This window comes from Hyperoodon ampullatus (genome assembly GCF_949752795.1).
Source record: "Hyperoodon ampullatus genome assembly, chromosome: 1".
Lineage (NCBI taxonomy): Eukaryota > Metazoa > Chordata > Mammalia > Artiodactyla > Ziphiidae > Hyperoodon > Hyperoodon ampullatus.
The window spans coordinates 200,753,036-200,770,965 of record NC_136914.1 but is presented as its reverse complement, the minus strand read 5'-3'; the positions used below and the strand labels follow the sequence as shown (position 1 = coordinate 200,770,965).

The 17,930-nt window shown below is 38.7% G+C and overlaps 1 protein-coding gene across 1 annotated transcript in view; it reads left to right on the top strand.

Moving 5' to 3' along the window:
• LOC307058462 (cytochrome P450 2C23-like) overlaps positions 1–17,542 on the top strand; it is a gene marked incomplete at both ends in the record, with an annotated part of 31,661 nt that extends 14,119 nt beyond the window's left edge. The window contains 4 exons of the mRNA XM_079711923.1: positions 10,341–10,482; positions 11,457–11,644; positions 15,518–15,659; positions 17,343–17,542. Of these exons, the coding sequence (XP_079568049.1) occupies positions 10,341–10,482; positions 11,457–11,644; positions 15,518–15,659; positions 17,343–17,542 (672 nt within the window). The remainder of the gene's footprint in view (positions 1–10,340; positions 10,483–11,456; positions 11,645–15,517; positions 15,660–17,342) is intronic.
• Between the last annotated feature and the right edge of the window lie 388 nt (positions 17,543–17,930).

The following is a 17,930-nucleotide window of genomic DNA, read 5'->3' as shown; positions in this document are numbered from 1 at the left end:
AAGTATATCATAAATGTGCAAGTTATAGAAAACAATTAATAATAACTTGTTTAGTCTGCTTAATCTCTAGGAGGGCTGATTTGGAAAGCTTGATTTCCTTAGAAAACATATTGAAGGAAGGCATGTTGATGCCCTTTTTTCTTCTTAGAAATTTCCCTGGGGTCAGTAGAGTCATTCAAGTTCATTCCACTTATCAACAGTGTACATCGAAATAGCCTCTTCATTCTGATGGAAAAGTTTGTTGTTGGCTCTCAGAGGACTAGATGTTTGTCTGGAAAAGAGAGGGAAAAAATAGCCAAGTTTTTAATTCAATCATTTAAAGATTTTATTTAGCACCAACTCTGTATCAGTCATGGTGCTTGGTAAAGGGAATAAAATGATGAATCAGATACTACCCTGTAATTTTCTTTCATAGCACTTATCATAGTTTAACAAAATATTTATTTAATTTACCTCTATATTCTCCATTACACTGTATACTCCAAAGGGCTGGAGTATTGTCAATTTTTCATGCTTTGTATCACCAGCAACCAGCACAATGCCTAAAATATTGTAGATGCACATAAATATTTATTGAAATAATTATTGAATTAATTAATTAATTAATTTAAAAAGATACAGTCCTTGACTTAATGGAGCTTACAGTCTAGTGCAAAGATCATGAAAACAAACAGTGACAATGAAGTGCTGATAGGGGAAGTACAAGATTGTTATGGGAGGATGTGGCAGGAACACTAATGCTAGTCTAATTCGAGTCAGGAAGGGACTTCTAAACCAAGGCCCAGTGGATACATCCCTGCTCACATAGGTGAACAATTGAGCTGAGAGCTGAAAGGTGAGTAGGGATTATCTGCATAAAAGTAGCAAAGAAAAATATACCAAGCAGAGGAACAAGATGTGCAAAGACCCTGAGGCAGAGGGAAGCTTGGGGATATGAGGGGTAGACAGAAAGTCAGTGTGACTGGAAGGGAGGGAGCAGGGGAGAGTGGAGGGAGAGAAGCTGAAACAGCAAGAGGTCAGCAGGCAGACCATTCATGCAGGGCCTGGCAGGACACATTAATTAGTTTAGCTTTTATCCTAATATCAGTGAAAATCATTTGCAGGGTCTAAGCACTGTGTAAAGGATGACCATATTTGTGATGTGGAGAACAGATTGTAGGGGTCAACAGTGGATGCAAGGAGAACAGCTAGGAGTTGTTTCAGGGTAAATTTCCTGGTAGCAGAGCCTAAAATAGGGATTTGTGTGGAAGTGATTTATTAAGGGAGTGCTATCAGGAGAAACTTCTATGTATGTGAATGAGAGAAACAGGATAAGGAAGGGGAAAAATTAAAAATAGATGTGGTTTCAGGTGAAGCCTAGTCTCTACCTGATCCTACAGGGGGCTCTAGAGTATAAATTGCACTGCAGAATTTGTCCTTCCCTGGGGCAATGGAGCTGGGCTTTTGTACTCTTGCACATATCAGTCATTGGTCACAGGCAGCCCCATGAGGGTGGTCTGGGAGACTGATTCCCTCCCAGGCTTCTCTTGTCATTGTGGCTCCAGTGTCCAAGGGACTCTAGAGAAAGTTGGAGGTGTGAGCCAAAGCAGCTGTGAGGTAGGTTATCAGAACCAGTAAAAGAGATCTGAGCAGGGCACCAATAGCATTTTCTGTACGAGATGATTGCACTGGCCCAAGGCAAAGAAGATGGCTAAGGGTACTGGTGGTGGAAATGAAGAGACGTGGATAGATTTGAGATACTTTGAGGAGGTAAAATTAACAGTCTTGGTGGTGAGTTGGGAAATGCAAGAGATGAGGAGCTGTGTTCCTGGCTTGCCTAACTGGATGGAAGCTGGGGCCATTCACCAATACAGGAAACACTGCAAAGGGACCATGGACAGTTGTTAGCATACATACCAAAGCCTTGAGATCCTCTGAAAGAGTCTAGAGGAAGGAACAAAAGAAAGTTGATATGCCAACGTCTGGATTTCAACCATTCCTTCCTCTCCTCCCCTCCACATCTATTTTTCCTTTAAGATAACTATCAATAGAAAATGGGTAGAAACTCTGAAGCATTTCTGCTTTCCTGTAAGTTTTGTTGCATTATGTTTTAATCTCTAAACCTTACTACATAACAGATTTGGGTGTGTTAAGAATTAAACAAAATGGTGGAGTTCATTCTACTTAGCTAAATTACAGAGTTAGAACATAAATAGAAGATATGTTGATATTTCCATTTTCTCCCTCACTCTCTTCCCAAGCAAAGATTTTTAAAAACCTACTGGACTTTCTGTTGTGAGGGAGTTATTCAAAATGCTCAGTATTCCAGATCAAGGCAGTAAGAACTATAGGCAGGAAGTGGCAACATGCCTAAAAACTTGGACATCCATGTGCAGAAATCATCCCATTTTGAAATGAACAGGAGAGACATGGTATAAAGAAACTGAGTTAAGAAAAACTTGATTCAGAGCTTTAAAAGTAAAGCTAATAGTTAAAAGAAGTGCTCTAATACTTTTCTTAAATTTAAAAACAGTGGTATTAAAAGCCCACCAAAAATTAATCAGCAATGAAAATAATTTAATTATAGTGAAAAATAGAGATTTTATTAGATTAACTAGTTTATATATATTAAACAATAATTTATTCAACAAATTCTTAGTGCTGGCTATTATGCCAAGGGTTGGGGATACATCAACGAAGAAGATTCAATCCCTATTATTTTTAGTATAGTAATTGTAAAATAGAAAGCTCAGAGATTGGTTCAAGATGGCAGAGTGGAAGGACACGCGCTCACTCCCTCTTGCGAGAGCACTGGAATCACAACTAACTGCTGAACAGTCATCAACAAGGAGACACTGGAACTCACCAAAAAAGATACCCCACATCCAAAGACAAAGGAGAAGCCACAATGAGGTGGTAGGAGGGGCTCAAGCACAATAAAATCAAATCCCATAACCACTGGGTGGGTGACTCACAAACTGGAGAACAATTATACCACAGAAGTCCACCCACTGGGACTTCCCTGGTCACGCAGTGGTTAAGAATACGCCTGCCAATGCAGGGATCACGGGTTCGATCCCTGGTCTGGGAAGATCGCACATGCTGCAGAGCAACTAAGCCCATGCACCACAACTGCTGAGCCCACATGCTGCAACTACTGAAACCCGTGTGCCTAGAGCCTGTGCTCCACAACAAGAGAAGCCACCGCAATGAGAAGCCCGCGCACCACAACGAAGAGTAACCCCCACTCACTGCACCTAGAGAAAGCCCGTGCAACAATGAAGACCCAACACAGCCAAAAATAAATAAATTAAAAAACAAAAAACAAAAAACAAATTCTTTAAAAAAATTAAAAAAAAAGAAGTCCACCCACTGGAGTGAAGGTTCTGAGCCCCAAGTCAGGCTTCCCAACCTACGGGTCTGGCAACAGGAGGAGGAATTCCCAGAGAATCAGACTTTGAAGGATAGCAGAACTTAACTGCAGGACTTCAACAGGACTGGGAGAAACAGAGACTCCACTCTTGGAGGGCACACAGAAAGTAGTGTGCACATCAGAACCCAGGGGGAAGGAGCAGTGACCCATAGAAGACTGAACCAGACCTACCTGCTAGTGTTGGAGGGTCTCCTACAGAGGTGGGGGGGGGTGTGTGGCTGTGTCTCACCGTGAGGACAAGGACACTGGCAGCAGAAGTTCTGGGAAGTACTCCTTGGCATGAGCCATCCAGGAGTCCACCAACAGCCCCACCAAACAGCTTGTAGCCTCCAGTGCTGGGTCACCTCAGGCCAAACAACCAACAGGGAGGGAACTCAGCCCCATCCATCAGCAGATAGTGGATTTAAGTTTTAATGAGCTTCTGCCCACCAGAGCAACACCCAGCTCTACCCACCACCAGTCCCTCCCATTAGGATGTTTGCACAAGCCTCTTAGATAGCCTCATCAACGAGAGGGTAGACAGCAGAAGCAAGAAGAGCTACAATCCTGCAGCCTGTGGAATGAAAACCACATTCACAGAAAGACAGACAAAATGAAAAGCCAGAGGACCATGTACCAGATGAAGGAACAAGATAAAACCCCAGAAAAACAACTAAATGAAGTGGAGATAGGCAACCTTCCAGAAAAAGAATTCAGAATAATGATAGTGAAGATGATCCAGGACCTCAGAAAAAGAATGGAGGCAAAGATTGAGAAGATGCAAGAAATGTTTAACAGAGACCTAGAAGAATTAAAGAACACACACCTAGAAGAATTAAAGAACATACAAACAGAGATGAACAATACAATAACTGAAATGAAAACTACACTAGAAGGAATCAATAGCAGAATAACTGAGGGAGAAGAACGGATAAGTGACCTGGAAGACAGAATGGTGGAATTCACTGCCCCGGAACAGAATAAAGAAAAAAGAATGAAAATAAATGAAGACAGCCTAAGAGACCTCTGGGACAACATTAAATGCAACAACATTCACATTATAGGGGTCCCAGAAGGAGAAGAGAGAGGGAAAGGACCTGAGAAAATATTTGAAGAGATTATAGTCAAAAACTTCGCTAGCATAGGAAAGGAAATAGCCTCCAAAGTCCAGGAAGCACAAAGAGTCCCAGGCAGGATAAACCCACAGAGAAACACGCTGAGACACATAGTAATCAAACTGACAAAAATTAAAGACAAAGAAAAATTATTAAAAGCAGCAAGGGAAAAATGACAAATAACATACAAGGGAACTCCCATAAGGTTAACAGCTGATTTCTCAGCAGAAACTCTACAAGCCAGAAGGGACTGGCATGATATATTTAAAGTGATGAAAGGGAATAACCTACAACCAAGATTACTCTACCCACAAGGATCTCATTCATATTCGATGGAGAAATCAAAAGCTTTACAGACAAGCAAATGCTAAGAGAATACAGCACCACCAACCCAGCTCTACAACAAATGCTAAAGGAACTTCTCTAAGTGGGAAACACAAGAGAAGAAAAGGACCTACAAAAACAAACCCATAACAATTAAGAAAATGGTAATAGGAACATACATATCGATAATTACCTTAATGAATAGATTAAATGCTGAATTAAATGTGAATGGATTAAATGCTCCAACCAAATGACACAGGCTCACTGAATGGATGCAAAAACAAAACCCATATATATGCTGTCTACAAGAGACCCACTTCAGACCTAGGGACACATGCAGACAGAAAGTGAGGGGATGGAAAAAGATATTCCATACAAATGGAAACCAAAAGAAAGCTGGAGTAGCAATACTCATATCAGATAAAATAGGCTTTAAAATAAAGAATGTTACAAGAGACAAGGAAGGACACTACGTAATGATCAAGGGATCAACCCAAGAAGAAGATATAACAATTATAAATATATATGCACCCAACATAGGAGCACCTCAATACATAAGGCAAATGCTAACAGCTATTAAAGAGGAAATCGACAGTAACATAATAATAGTAGGGGACTTTAACACCTCACTTACACCAATGGACAGATCATCCAACAGAAAATTAATAAGGAAACACAAGCTTTAAATGACACATTAGACCAGATAGATTTAACTGATATTTATAGAACATTCCACCCAAAAGTGGCAGAATACACCTACTTCTCAAGTGCACATGGAATATTCTCCAGGATAGATCACATCTTGGGCCACAAATCAAGCCTCAGTAAATTTAAGAAAATTGAATTCGTATCAAGCATCTTTTCTGACAACAACACTAAGAGATTGGAAATCAATTACAGGAAAAAAACTGTAAAACACACACATACATGAGGCTAAACAATGTGCTACTAAATAACCAAGAGATCACTAAAGAAATCAAAGAGGAAGTCAAACATACCTAGAGACAAATGACAACAAACCATGACAATCCAAAACCTATGGGATGCAGCAAAAGCAGTTCTAAGAGGAAAGTTTAGAGCAATACAATCCCACCTCAAGAAGCAAGCAAAATCTCAAATAAACAATCTAACCTTACACCTAAAGGAACTACAGAAACAAGAACAAACAAAGCCCAAAGTTAGTAGAAGGAAAGAAATCATAACGATCAGAGCAGAAATAAATGAAATAGAAACAAAGAAAACAATAGCAAAGATCAATAAAACTAAAAGCTGGTGTCTGAGAAGATAAACAAAATTGATAAACCTTTAGCCAGACTCATCAAGAAAAAGAGGGAGAGGACTCAAATCAATAAAATTAGAAATGAAAAAGAAGTGACAATGGACACCACAGAAATACAAAGCATCATAAGAGACTACTACAAGCAACTCTATGCCAATAAAATGAGCAACCTGGAAGAAAGGGACAAATTCTTAGAAAGGTATAACCTTCCAAGACTGAACCAGGAAGAAATAGAAGATATGAACAGACCAATCACAAGTAATGAAATTGAAACTGTGATTAAAAATCTTCCAACAAACAAAAGCCCAGGACCAGATGGCTTCACAGGCGAATTCTATCAAACATTTAGGGAAGAGCTAACACCCATCCTTCTCAAACTCTTCCAAAAAATTGCAGAGGAAGGAACACTCCCAAACTCATTCTATGAGGCCCCCATCACCCTGACACCAAAACCAGACAAAGATACTCCAAAAAAGAATATTACAGACCAATATCACTGATGAATATAGATGCAAAACTCCTCAACAAAATACTAGCAAACAGAATCCAACAACACATTAAAAGGATCATACACCATGATCAAGTGGGATTTATCCCAGGGATGCAAGGATTCTTCAATATATGCAAATCAATCAATGTGGTACACCATATTAACAAATTGAAGAATAAAAACCATATGATCATACCTCAATAGATGCAGAAAAGGCTTTTGACAAAATTCAACACCCATTTATGATAAAAACTCTCCAGAAAGTGGGCATAGAGGTAACCTACCTCAACATAATAAAGGCCTCATACGACAAACCCACAACAAACATCATTCTCAATGGTGAAAAACTGAAAGCATTTCCTCTAAGGTCAGGAACAAGACATGGATGTCCACTCTCACCACTATTATTCAACATAGTTTTGGAAGTCCTAGCCACGGCAATCAGAGAAGAAAAAGAAAAGGAATCCAAATAGGAAAAGAAGAAGGAAAACTGTCACTCTTTGCAGATGACATGATACTATACATAGAGAATCCTAAAGATGCCACCAGAAAACTACTAGAGCTAATCAGTGAATCTGGTAAAGTTGCAGGATACAAAATTAATGCACAGAAATCTCTTGCATTCCTATACACTAACAACAAAAGATCAGAAAGAGAAATTAAGGAAACACCTCCATGCACCACTGCAACAAAAAGAATACAATACCTAGGAACAAACCTACCTAAGGAGGTAAAAGACCTGTACTCAGAAAACTGTAAGACACTGATGAAAGAAATCAAAGATGACACAAACAGATGGAGAGATATACCATGTTCTTGGATTGGAAGAATCAGTACTATGAAAATGACTATACTACCCAAAGCAATCTAAAGATTCAATGCAATCCCTATCAAATTACCAATGGCATTTTTTACAGAACTAGAACAAAAAAGTCTTAAAATTTGTATGGAGACACAAAAACCGCGAATAGCCAAAGCAATATTGAGGGGGAAAAAATGGAGCTGGAGGAATCAGACTCCCTGAGTTCAAACTATACTACAGTGCTACAGTAATCAAGACAATATGGTACTGGCACAAAACCAGAAATATAGGTCATTGGAACAGGATAGATAGCCTAGAGATAAATCCCCGCACCTATAGTCAACTAATCTATGAGAAAGGAGGCAAGGATATACAATGGAGAAAAGAGAGTCTCTTCAATAAGTGGTGCTGGGAAAACTGGACAGCTACATGTAAAAGAATGAAATTAGAACACTCCCTAACACCATACACAAAAATAAACTGAAAACGGATTAAAGATCTAAATGTAAGACCGGACACTATAAAACTCTTAGAGGAAAACATAGGAAGAACACTCTTTGACATAAATCACAGCAAGGTCTTTTTTTGACCCACCTTCTAGAATAATGGAAAGGAAAACAAAAATAAACACATGGGACCTAATGAAACTTAAAAGCTTTTGCACAGCAAAGGAAACTGTAAACAAGATGAAAAGACAGCCCTCAGAATGGGAGAAGATATTTGCAAATGAATCAACAAAGGATTAATCTCCAAAATATATAAGCAGCTCATGCAGCTCAATATTAACAAAACAAACAACCCAATCAAAAAATGGGCAGAAGACCTAAATAAACATTTCTCCAAAGAGGACATACAGATGGCCAAGAAGCACATGAAAACCTGTTCAGCATCACTAATTATTAGAGAAATGCAAATCAAAACTACAATGAAGGGGGCTTCCCTGGTGGCACAGTGGTTGAGAGCCTGTCTGCCGATGCAGGGGACATGGGTTCGTGCCTCGGTCCGGGAGGATCCCACATGCCGCTGAGCGGCTGGGCCTGTGAGCCATGGCCACTGCGCCTGCGCATCCGGAGCCTGTGCTCCACAACGGGAGAGGCCACAACAGTGAGAGGCCCATGTACCACAAAAAAAAAAAAAAAACTACAATGAGGTATCTCACCTCACACCAGTTAGAATGGGCATCATCAGAAAATCTACAAACAACGAACTCTGGAGAGGGTGTGGAGAAAAGGGAACCCTCTTGCACTGTTGGTGGGAATATAAATTGATACAGCCACTGTGGAGAAAAGTATGGAGGTTCCTTAAAAAACTGAAAATAGAATTACCATATGACCCAGCAATCCCATTCCTGGCCATATACCCAGAGGAAACCATAATTCAAAAAGACACATGCACCCCAATGTTCATTGTAGCACTATTTACAATAGCCAGTCATGGAAGCAACCTAAATCCCCATCGACTGACAAATGGATAAAGAAGATGTGGTACATATATACAATGGAATATTACTCAGCCATAAAAAGGAATGAAATTGGGTCATTTGTAGAGATGTGGATTGATCTAGAGACTATCATACAGAGTGAAGTAAGACAGAAGGGAAAAACAAATATCGTATATTAATGTGTACATGTGGAATCTAGACGAATGGTACAGATGAGCTGGTTTGCAAGGCAGAAATAGAGACACAGATGTAGAGAAGAAATGATGGACACCAAGGGAGGAAAGTCGGGTGTGTGTGTGTGTGTGATGAATTGGGAGATGGGGATTGACATATATACACTAATATGTATAAAATGGATAACTAATAAGAACCTGCTGTATAAAAAAATAAATAAAATTCTAAAATTCAAAAAAAAAGAAAAAATTTGGAGAATATATGCCAAAATATTGTCAATGTTTATTACTTAAATGATAGGATTAATTTTCTTCTAGCTAGCTCCCCTGTATTTTCTAAATTTTTACAATGTTCATGTATTTTTACACATATAATGCATTCCTGTATGTAACACTACAATGTATTTGTATTTCTATGATGTATATGTATTACTTTTGCAAAGTAAATGTAGATATATGAAAAAAATAAGAATAAAAATATATTCTTGATTTAAACATTAGAAGGGTGCAAAAAAAAAAAAAAAAAGAAAGAAAGAAAGAAAGAAAGCTCACTCACTGTTTTTAAGCCCTGGATCAGTTTATTTTCTAAAGACTTTGTAGATCCCATGCAAAAAATTATAAGTCAAAATGTCCTATATGTACAAGTACAATCTTCATATTAGAAATGCCAATAATGGGGGTGGGTGGGAGGGAGGCTTAAGAGGGAGGGGATTTATGTATACATATAGCTGATTTACTTTGTTGTACAGCAGAAACTAACACAACATTGTAAAGCAATTATACTCCAATTAAAAAAACACGCCATTAATAATGATATGAGAGTCACATCAGTGTTATATGTGAGAATGTGGGGCTGTGAATACCTAAGTCTTTGTAAGTGAAGGAAACAGACCAGTCCCAAACCAGTGACTTCTCTACATTGTGCTCACACAGAGCTTATCATCTAGTCTTTTTCATTAAATATAATAAAAGAAGATACCATTCACTGAGTATTTGTATATATGAAGAGTTTTTCCAAGATCTTCCACCAATTAATTCTTTTAATCTTTATAATAACCCTATGGGGTATGTTCTGTTTTTTACCCCAATTTCGCAGATGATGAAATTGAGTAAAAAGGTAAAGTAACTTGCCAAGGGCACACATCTGTTCATTGACCAACCCGGGATTTGAGCCAGAAGTTTCGATTCCGTGATGGATTTCTTTATCTACCACCCTACCGTGCACAAAATGAAGCCTATCGCTAGTGATGGGGTGTGATCATAGAGCTCTGATAAGCCACTGCCTTCTTTTTAACTCACGTGGCCATTAACTCTACCATCTACAGGAGAAACAGAACCCAGAGTCTGAATTTCACTTGGAGAACTTGATAACCTGTGGATCAAATCTGTTTTCAGCGGGAATAGAGACAACCAGTATCACTCTGAGCTATGGACTCTTGCTCCTCATGAAATACCCTGAGGTTCAAGGTACAGCAAATATCCTAAGTATTTATGTAGGATAAAATATCAGCTCCTGGCACTGGTGAGGGTGGGAAGATACTACTGGCAGTGACGACTTCTCTTTCTTTGGACTGCCTTGTAGAACATCATGCAAAGGTTCATCCATGTGGTTTGATTTTATAGATCAGGATTATATCAAATCATGCTGATAAGAGAGACCTTTACGAACCCAAAGACTTTCATTTAAGTTTAAACACAGAGGAGCTTCTGAATCCCAACTCTTCCATATGTGATGCAATGCTGAAGAGTGAGCCCCATTTAGATGAGGGATGCATGGATTCCCATGGTGGCTTCTCATTCTCCGCCTGCCCATACCTGGCTGTGTGACCTCAAACAAGTTATTTCACCTCACAGGCCTGTGTTTTTCCATCTTGAGAATGGATCAGACTCCCCAAAGGGAATTTTTAGATCCAATGTAATTTAAAATTAAAAAATGAAATTGTAGTAGCGTGATTTTCTCAAGCACGTTCTCAGAGCACAGGTCTTAGAAAGCCAGTGTTTATACTGCTTAACAAAATGGTGTTTGCCATTCCCACAAAATGTGTAGGAGACTGGATGAGGCTGACAAAGGAGTTGCTCCCACTAGAGTGAGGATTAAACATTTCCTCTCCACAGCTGCTTTGCCAGGAATCTGGGGTAAACCTTAATCCCTGCCACAGAGGTCATCTCCTCACCTGTACAGGAGGGCAAACCAATTCAGGCATGAGGCCAAGGACATAGCTGATGCAGCTTTTATGTTTCCTGCAGCAAAATCTCTGGTCTTTTAGACCAGAAAATAGAAAATAGAAATTCTGTTGAGGAGCAGACCCGTGGGCTGTTTAGCAGCACGTCTTTGACCTTGGGAGCCTTTTCTAGGCCACTTTCTATTATACATCGTAAGCATTTCCAGGTGTCCAGGGGACACATCTCTTGAGTAGCATTCATGATTCATGTCTTTGCAGCCAAAGTTCATGAAGAAATTGACTGTGTAATTGGACGCAACCAAAGCCCCTGCATGAAGGACAAGATAAAGCTGCCCTATACAGAGGCCGTGCTTCATGAGATACAAAGATACATCACCCTCCTTCCTTCTAACATGCCCCATAGTGTGGCCCGGGACACGAAATTCAGACAGTACTTCATCCCTAAGGTTAGAGGTGTCTGGGAAAGCTGGCTGGGATAGAAGGGGCAGCATGATACCTCAGTGGGGCCTGTTAGAGGCATCTCAGTTCTGTTTCAGGAAGAGAGGTAATTGAGAGACACGGAAAGAACACAAGGTCAGAGTCACACGGCCTGGATTTGAAATCTGTCATTGCCATGCAGTGCACCCTCAGGCCATTATGTCACCTCTGTGGTCCTGTCTCTGCCTTCCTGGAATGGGGAAGCTGACCTGGGGCTCCCAAGGCCCCTCACACTCTCATGTAGAATGTATTGAGGGAGAAGTGATTTGCATTAATGCGAATGTTGTGGGAAAAGAAACCTGATTTTCCATGATGGATTTTAAAAAGGGGGAAGAGATGGAAAATGTATCTGCAGCTCTAAAGTAATCAAGTCAAATGTCAACTTTCTTTAACCCGAATTCTTTCCTCTGAAGACCTCATATACCAGGACATTTGGGATATTGCTGCCCATAACAATTAACAATTATCAAAAGAGTAGTCAGTCTTCTGTAGTCAGTCTTCTGTAGTGATTAAGGGGTTGGGTTTTACATTTAATCCATTCAAGAGTATAGAAGAGGAAGAAAAGGTGACAGAACACTGCAAAACTGAAACAGCCCCCAACCTTACTGCCAAATGTCAATGCAAAAGTCTATTAACACATAAGTCTAGCATCACATTAAAAATACTACATCACCAGCAAGTGAAGGTAATCAGGAACACAGGAATGGTCTAACACCAGAAAATCTGGTTTATTAAAATTCACCATATAAATAGAATTTAGAGAAAAATCACATGATAATCACATTTGTACAGAAAATGCTTTTGATAATATTAAAGAGTTTAACCCTTAAAAAAATAGGAATAGATAAATACCTCATTAGCCACGGAAAACATATTTCCCAAATCATGCTTTTTGACTAAAAGCATTCCTACTAATATCAGGAATAAGGCAAAGCTACCCACCATTACCAGTATTTAACTAGAATTAGAAAAAGGTAATGAGATAAAACATTTAAGAGGCGGAGTCGATTTGTAGGTGACATAATTGTACCTGGAAAACTCAAGAAAATTAACTTAAGTACCACTGCAAAAATAGAATTTTCCAGTGGTTGGGTACAAATTTATTATTAGAAAAATCAATTTCTACCCTATATAAAATAAAAGCTATGTTTTAAAAACATAATGAATAAAAGCTTTTCATTGATAAAAACGAGGATAAAATACTTAGGAATATACTTGATAAGAAATCTGCAAGATTTATACCAAAAAATAACCCCTTAAAATGTTAATGAAAGATATACAAGTTTTGAATAAATTAGAAGACTTATTCTGTGTTCAGGTAGGAAGATAGCAGTTACCCTGAAATTAATCTATGCATTTATGAGATCTCAATGAAAATATAAACTAGATACTTTTTTGGAACTAAACCAACAGATCTCAAATTTGATATGGGAAATTAAAAAATAAAGAATAATCAGGGACAGGTCCTACCAAATATTAAAATATAATATAAGGTCACAGTTATTAAAGCACTATAATACAGCTTCTTGAGTAGACAGATCAATCAAATAAAGTCTAGAAATAAATGTAATTATACATGGAAACTTAGTATATGATAAAGTGGCTTTTTCCTTGTAACTTAGAGGAAAAATATTGATTATTCAGTTGTAGAATTCCCAGGGGAGTTGGAAAAAAAAGAATAATAAATCCCTACCTCAAACTTTCATATAAAATAAATTTTATATGAAAATTTATTCTTGGTGGTTCAATTATATACACATAGAATATTAAACTATAAAAGTGCTAAGGATAAAAGCAATAATTTTTTTGAGAATTTCAGAGGGAAGAAAGACTTTCTAACATTGACCAAAGAAAAGAGGAATAAGAGGGCTATACATTTAAAAATGGATAAATTTTGTTACATGCAAATAAGAAAAATCTACCTAAGATAAAGAAACAAAGTCAAAAGACAGGGCTTCCCTGGTGGCGCAGTGGTTGAGAGTCCGCCTGCCGATGCAGGGGACACGGGTTCGTGCCCCAGTCCGGGAAGATCCCGCATGCCGTGGAGCGGCTGGGCCCGTGAGCCATGGCCGCTGAGCGTCCGGAGCCTGTGCTCTGCAGCGGGAGAGGCCACAACAGTGAGAGGCCCGCGTACCACAAAAAAAAAAAAAAAAAAAAAAAGTCAAATGACAAACTGAGACAAAATGTTTCATAGTTCATAAGAACAAAGAACTAATTACTGAAAAATAAAATGAACTCCTACAGTCAGCATGAAAAAACCCCAGAACCAACAGATAAAATGCATGGGAGACAAAATTTAAATGTTAGTGAAAGTAATTACAAATGTTTTTTAAATATGTGAAAATATACTTACACAATAAAATATATTGAAAATAAAAATGATAAAGAAACATGTTTTCACTTGTCACAATATGTTGGCAAGATATTAAAAAACATGTTTTTGCTAGTAGTATAAATTGGTGTAACTTCCATGGAAGGCATCATTGCAATTTATATGAAAATTCAAAACGTGCATAGCAATTTGAAAAGCAGTTCCACTACTAGGAATTTATCCTTTGTGTATATTTCCCCCCAAATAATATTCATTGCAGCAATATTGGTGCTGAATATTCATTTAAAAAGGACTTTAAATTATTATTATTATTTTTTTGGCCATGCTGCATGGCTTACAGGGTCTTAGATCCCCGACCAGGGATCAAAACTGGCCCCCAGCAGTGAAAGCACCAAGTCCTAACCACTGGACCGCGAGGGAATTCCCTAAAAATTATTTATGCAAAGTAGAATACTAAGCAAGCTACAGAACACTACAGGATGCTACTATTTGTGGAAAAAGTAGGAAATAGGTGTGTACCTTTTTTTTAAATCCATAAGATATGTCATAAAGGATATATCATACACTGGTAACAGTGATTACATTAAGAAGGAAACCAGGGGACTTGAGTATAGGAAAGAGACTTATTTTCACTTTGTACCCTTTTGTACTTTTTTTTTTTTTTGTATTTTATACCATGTGCATGTATTACCTACCCCAAAACTTGTGAAATAATGTTTCAGGAAATCCAAAATGAAGTAAAAATGGGAAGAGGAGGCTTTCACTTAAACAGGGGTGCTTTATGACCCATAGATAGATGGGTCAAATTCTAACCATGCCACTTACTAAAAGTATAACCTCAAGTAACTTATTTCTTCTCTCTGAATCTCAATTTCTGCATTTATACAATGTGAAACAAACAAACAAAAAGAGCCTACTGGATATGGTTGAAGTGAGAATTAAATTTATAAACTACTAGACACAGTGTCAGGTAAATGTGAAGCATTCCGTATCAATGGTCATTATTATTTTGTCATTGAAATCTCACAAAATCTAATGGGGCAAAGAGGAAAGCCTATTGTTGTTACCCCACCCCATTTTACAAGTGAGGGAAGTGGGGTTTGATCCAACAGATTTTATAGGTTACAAGTTTCCATCTCTCATTTTCTTCCATTCACACTTGAATTCAGAAAGAAAAAAATTATAAAATGTGAGCTCTTTCAATTTGAGGCAACAATTCCAGTAAAGCACATGTCTAGACAATATGGGTTGCAAACCTTAGCTTTTTAACAATTGATTATTGCACATTGACCATAACAGTGCTCTTCCCACAGAGAACCATCTTATTACTTGATAAAAGATATTGTATGGTAATGTGTGTAAAAGAGCCATCACATGAGACAGTCCTCTCCAGGCAAACTTAAGAGTGCTCAATCCTATTTAATCCACTGTGATTAAAAGTGTTAGACTTTTTATGAACCAAAGGTAAGCATCATAATGTGCCACTGCACTCTCCATTTCTTGGTTCCAGGGCGCTACTGTATTGCCATTACTGTCTTCGGTCCTGTACGATTGCAAGGAATTTCCCAACCCAGAGAAGTTTGACCCAGGTCACTTTTTGGATAAAAATGGCAGCGTCAGGAAAACAGCATACTTCGTGCCTTTTTCCATGGGTAAATACAAATACACCCCATCCAAACCATACACATGAACCTTTTGGATAACTTTTAGCTTTACTAAATATGGCATAACTAAGTAATCCACTGATGATAGCAAAGTCAATCAAATCAATCTTTTATAAACCCCCAAATCGGGATGGATCCATTTAAGTCTGTATACCAGTAGGATCAGGTAAGTCTTCCAGAGACTCTTTTGTTGTTTGGTGATTGAGTACAATGCTAGTTTTTAAAGAAACCAAGGCAAATCAATTTAATTCAGATGTCACACATTATCAGATAACAAAGGGACCTCCTTTTACAAACTCTTGCCTGTTGATCTCCCTTTCATAATATGACTTTTTCAAAACAAAATGTTCAAGTTTCTCTCTTCTTATAAAATTATTAACCATTATTAATTTTCTGATTCTTAGAGAGGCCATCAGAGACACCTTGGCCACTTCATCCTCTTTCTTCTCCTCTGAAATCCGGAGCCCCACATACGCTTGCCTCTTTGCAAGCGCTGGTTGGCTCCCAGTTGCTAGTTCTCATAAAGTCATAAAGACAACTTAGGATTGCTCAGCACCCATTCTTTTTCTTTGTTACCCTAGTCAATCATTTGATTAGTATTTTCAAAAATAACAGTATGTTTTATTTCTAATTACAGTGATAGTAAGTGTTCAATATAAAAGATGGAAAATACAGAAGAGCAAAAAAAAAAAAAAAAAGAGAGAGAGAGAAAGGAGGGACTTCCCTGGTGGTGCAGTGGTTGGGAGTCCACCTGCCAATACGGGAGACACGGGTTCCGGCCCTGGCCCGGGGGCTGAGCCCATGCGCCACGGCTGCTAGGCCTGTGCGCTGGAGCCCTTGGGCTGTGGCTGCTGAGCCCGCGTGCCTGGGGCCAGAGCTCCGTGACGGGAGGAGCCGCTGCGGTGCCTGCGCACCGCGGCGAGGAGTGGCCCCTGCTCTCCGCAACCTGGTGGGGGGGCGCGGGGGGCGGGGCGCCAGCAGCCGCGAGGACCCAGCGCAGCCATAAATAGATGGATGAGTGGATGGGTGGATTTGTAAAAAGGAAAAAAAAGAAAAAAGAAAAAGGAAAATCATCTGCAATTTCAGACTATAGCCTGGATTTCAGATTCAGGCTATAATCGCTGTTAATATTTTGCTATATATACTTCACAAAATTGTCTAGATATACATAATAAATGTATATTTTATTTAAAAAAATCAGGCTCATTCTGTACAATCTATTTGATAACCTGCTTTTGCTTAGTGTGTTGTGATATAAGACAGTATTAAGTAATCTTCCATGCAAACATGTTTAGGTTGTGTTGCATGATAGATGCACAAGGATTTATTTAATTAATCCAGTATAGGTGGATGTCTAGTTTTCAACTAACTCATCAGTGTCATAAATAACAATGCAAGTGACACCCACATAGGTGAATCTCTAATTCCTACAGATAAATCCCCAGAAGGAGAATTACTGAATTAAGAGTGAAAATTTCTTTAGAGAGTTTTGATATGTATTGACAAATATCCGTCTAGAAGAACTGTACCAGTTCATTGTCCTCCAGCAGTTTTTTAGCCATCCCTTTTCTAATCAGTGTTTTCATTGGCTGTTAGGAGTGTATAGTATTTGAATACGAGCTATTGTATTTGAATTTGGAGCAAGCTAATGGAACTGTCTCCTCCTTCCAGGGAAACGGGCATGTGTTGGAGAGGGCCTGGCCCGCGTGGAGTTGTTCCTGTTTCTCACCACCATTCTGCAAAACTTTGTCCTGAAACCCCTGGGGGATCCAAAGGACATAGAGACCAAACCCATTGCTACTGGGTTTATCAACATCCCACAACCCTACAAGCTGTGCTTTATCCCTAGACAAAAGAACTTTCTCTTTTAACAATTTAAATCAAAGTAATTGCTTTTTCCTCTCATTCCTTCTCCCACCCCATAGTCTCTTTTCATTTTAAATACTGCCTAGGACAGAAACACTACTCACTAAAAGCTTGATGGACATTTGTTTAAACCTACAAATCCCTTGCCAAAAAGGATCTGGGTCCTGAAAACTCCAAGGGTAAAACAATATACTTATATCCTATAGAGTACTTTATAAACCATGATCCAGCCAAACCAGGCCCAGACCCACAGAAGGCCTTTACTGAGACAACTGGCAAATAGTGGAGCCTTCACTCTTTCTGTGGCTTCGGAGATATGCTGATTTTCTATAGTTTTTCAAAATAGAGAAATTAATAAAATGGCCTATGTGTATTTTTTCCTATTTCCAATGG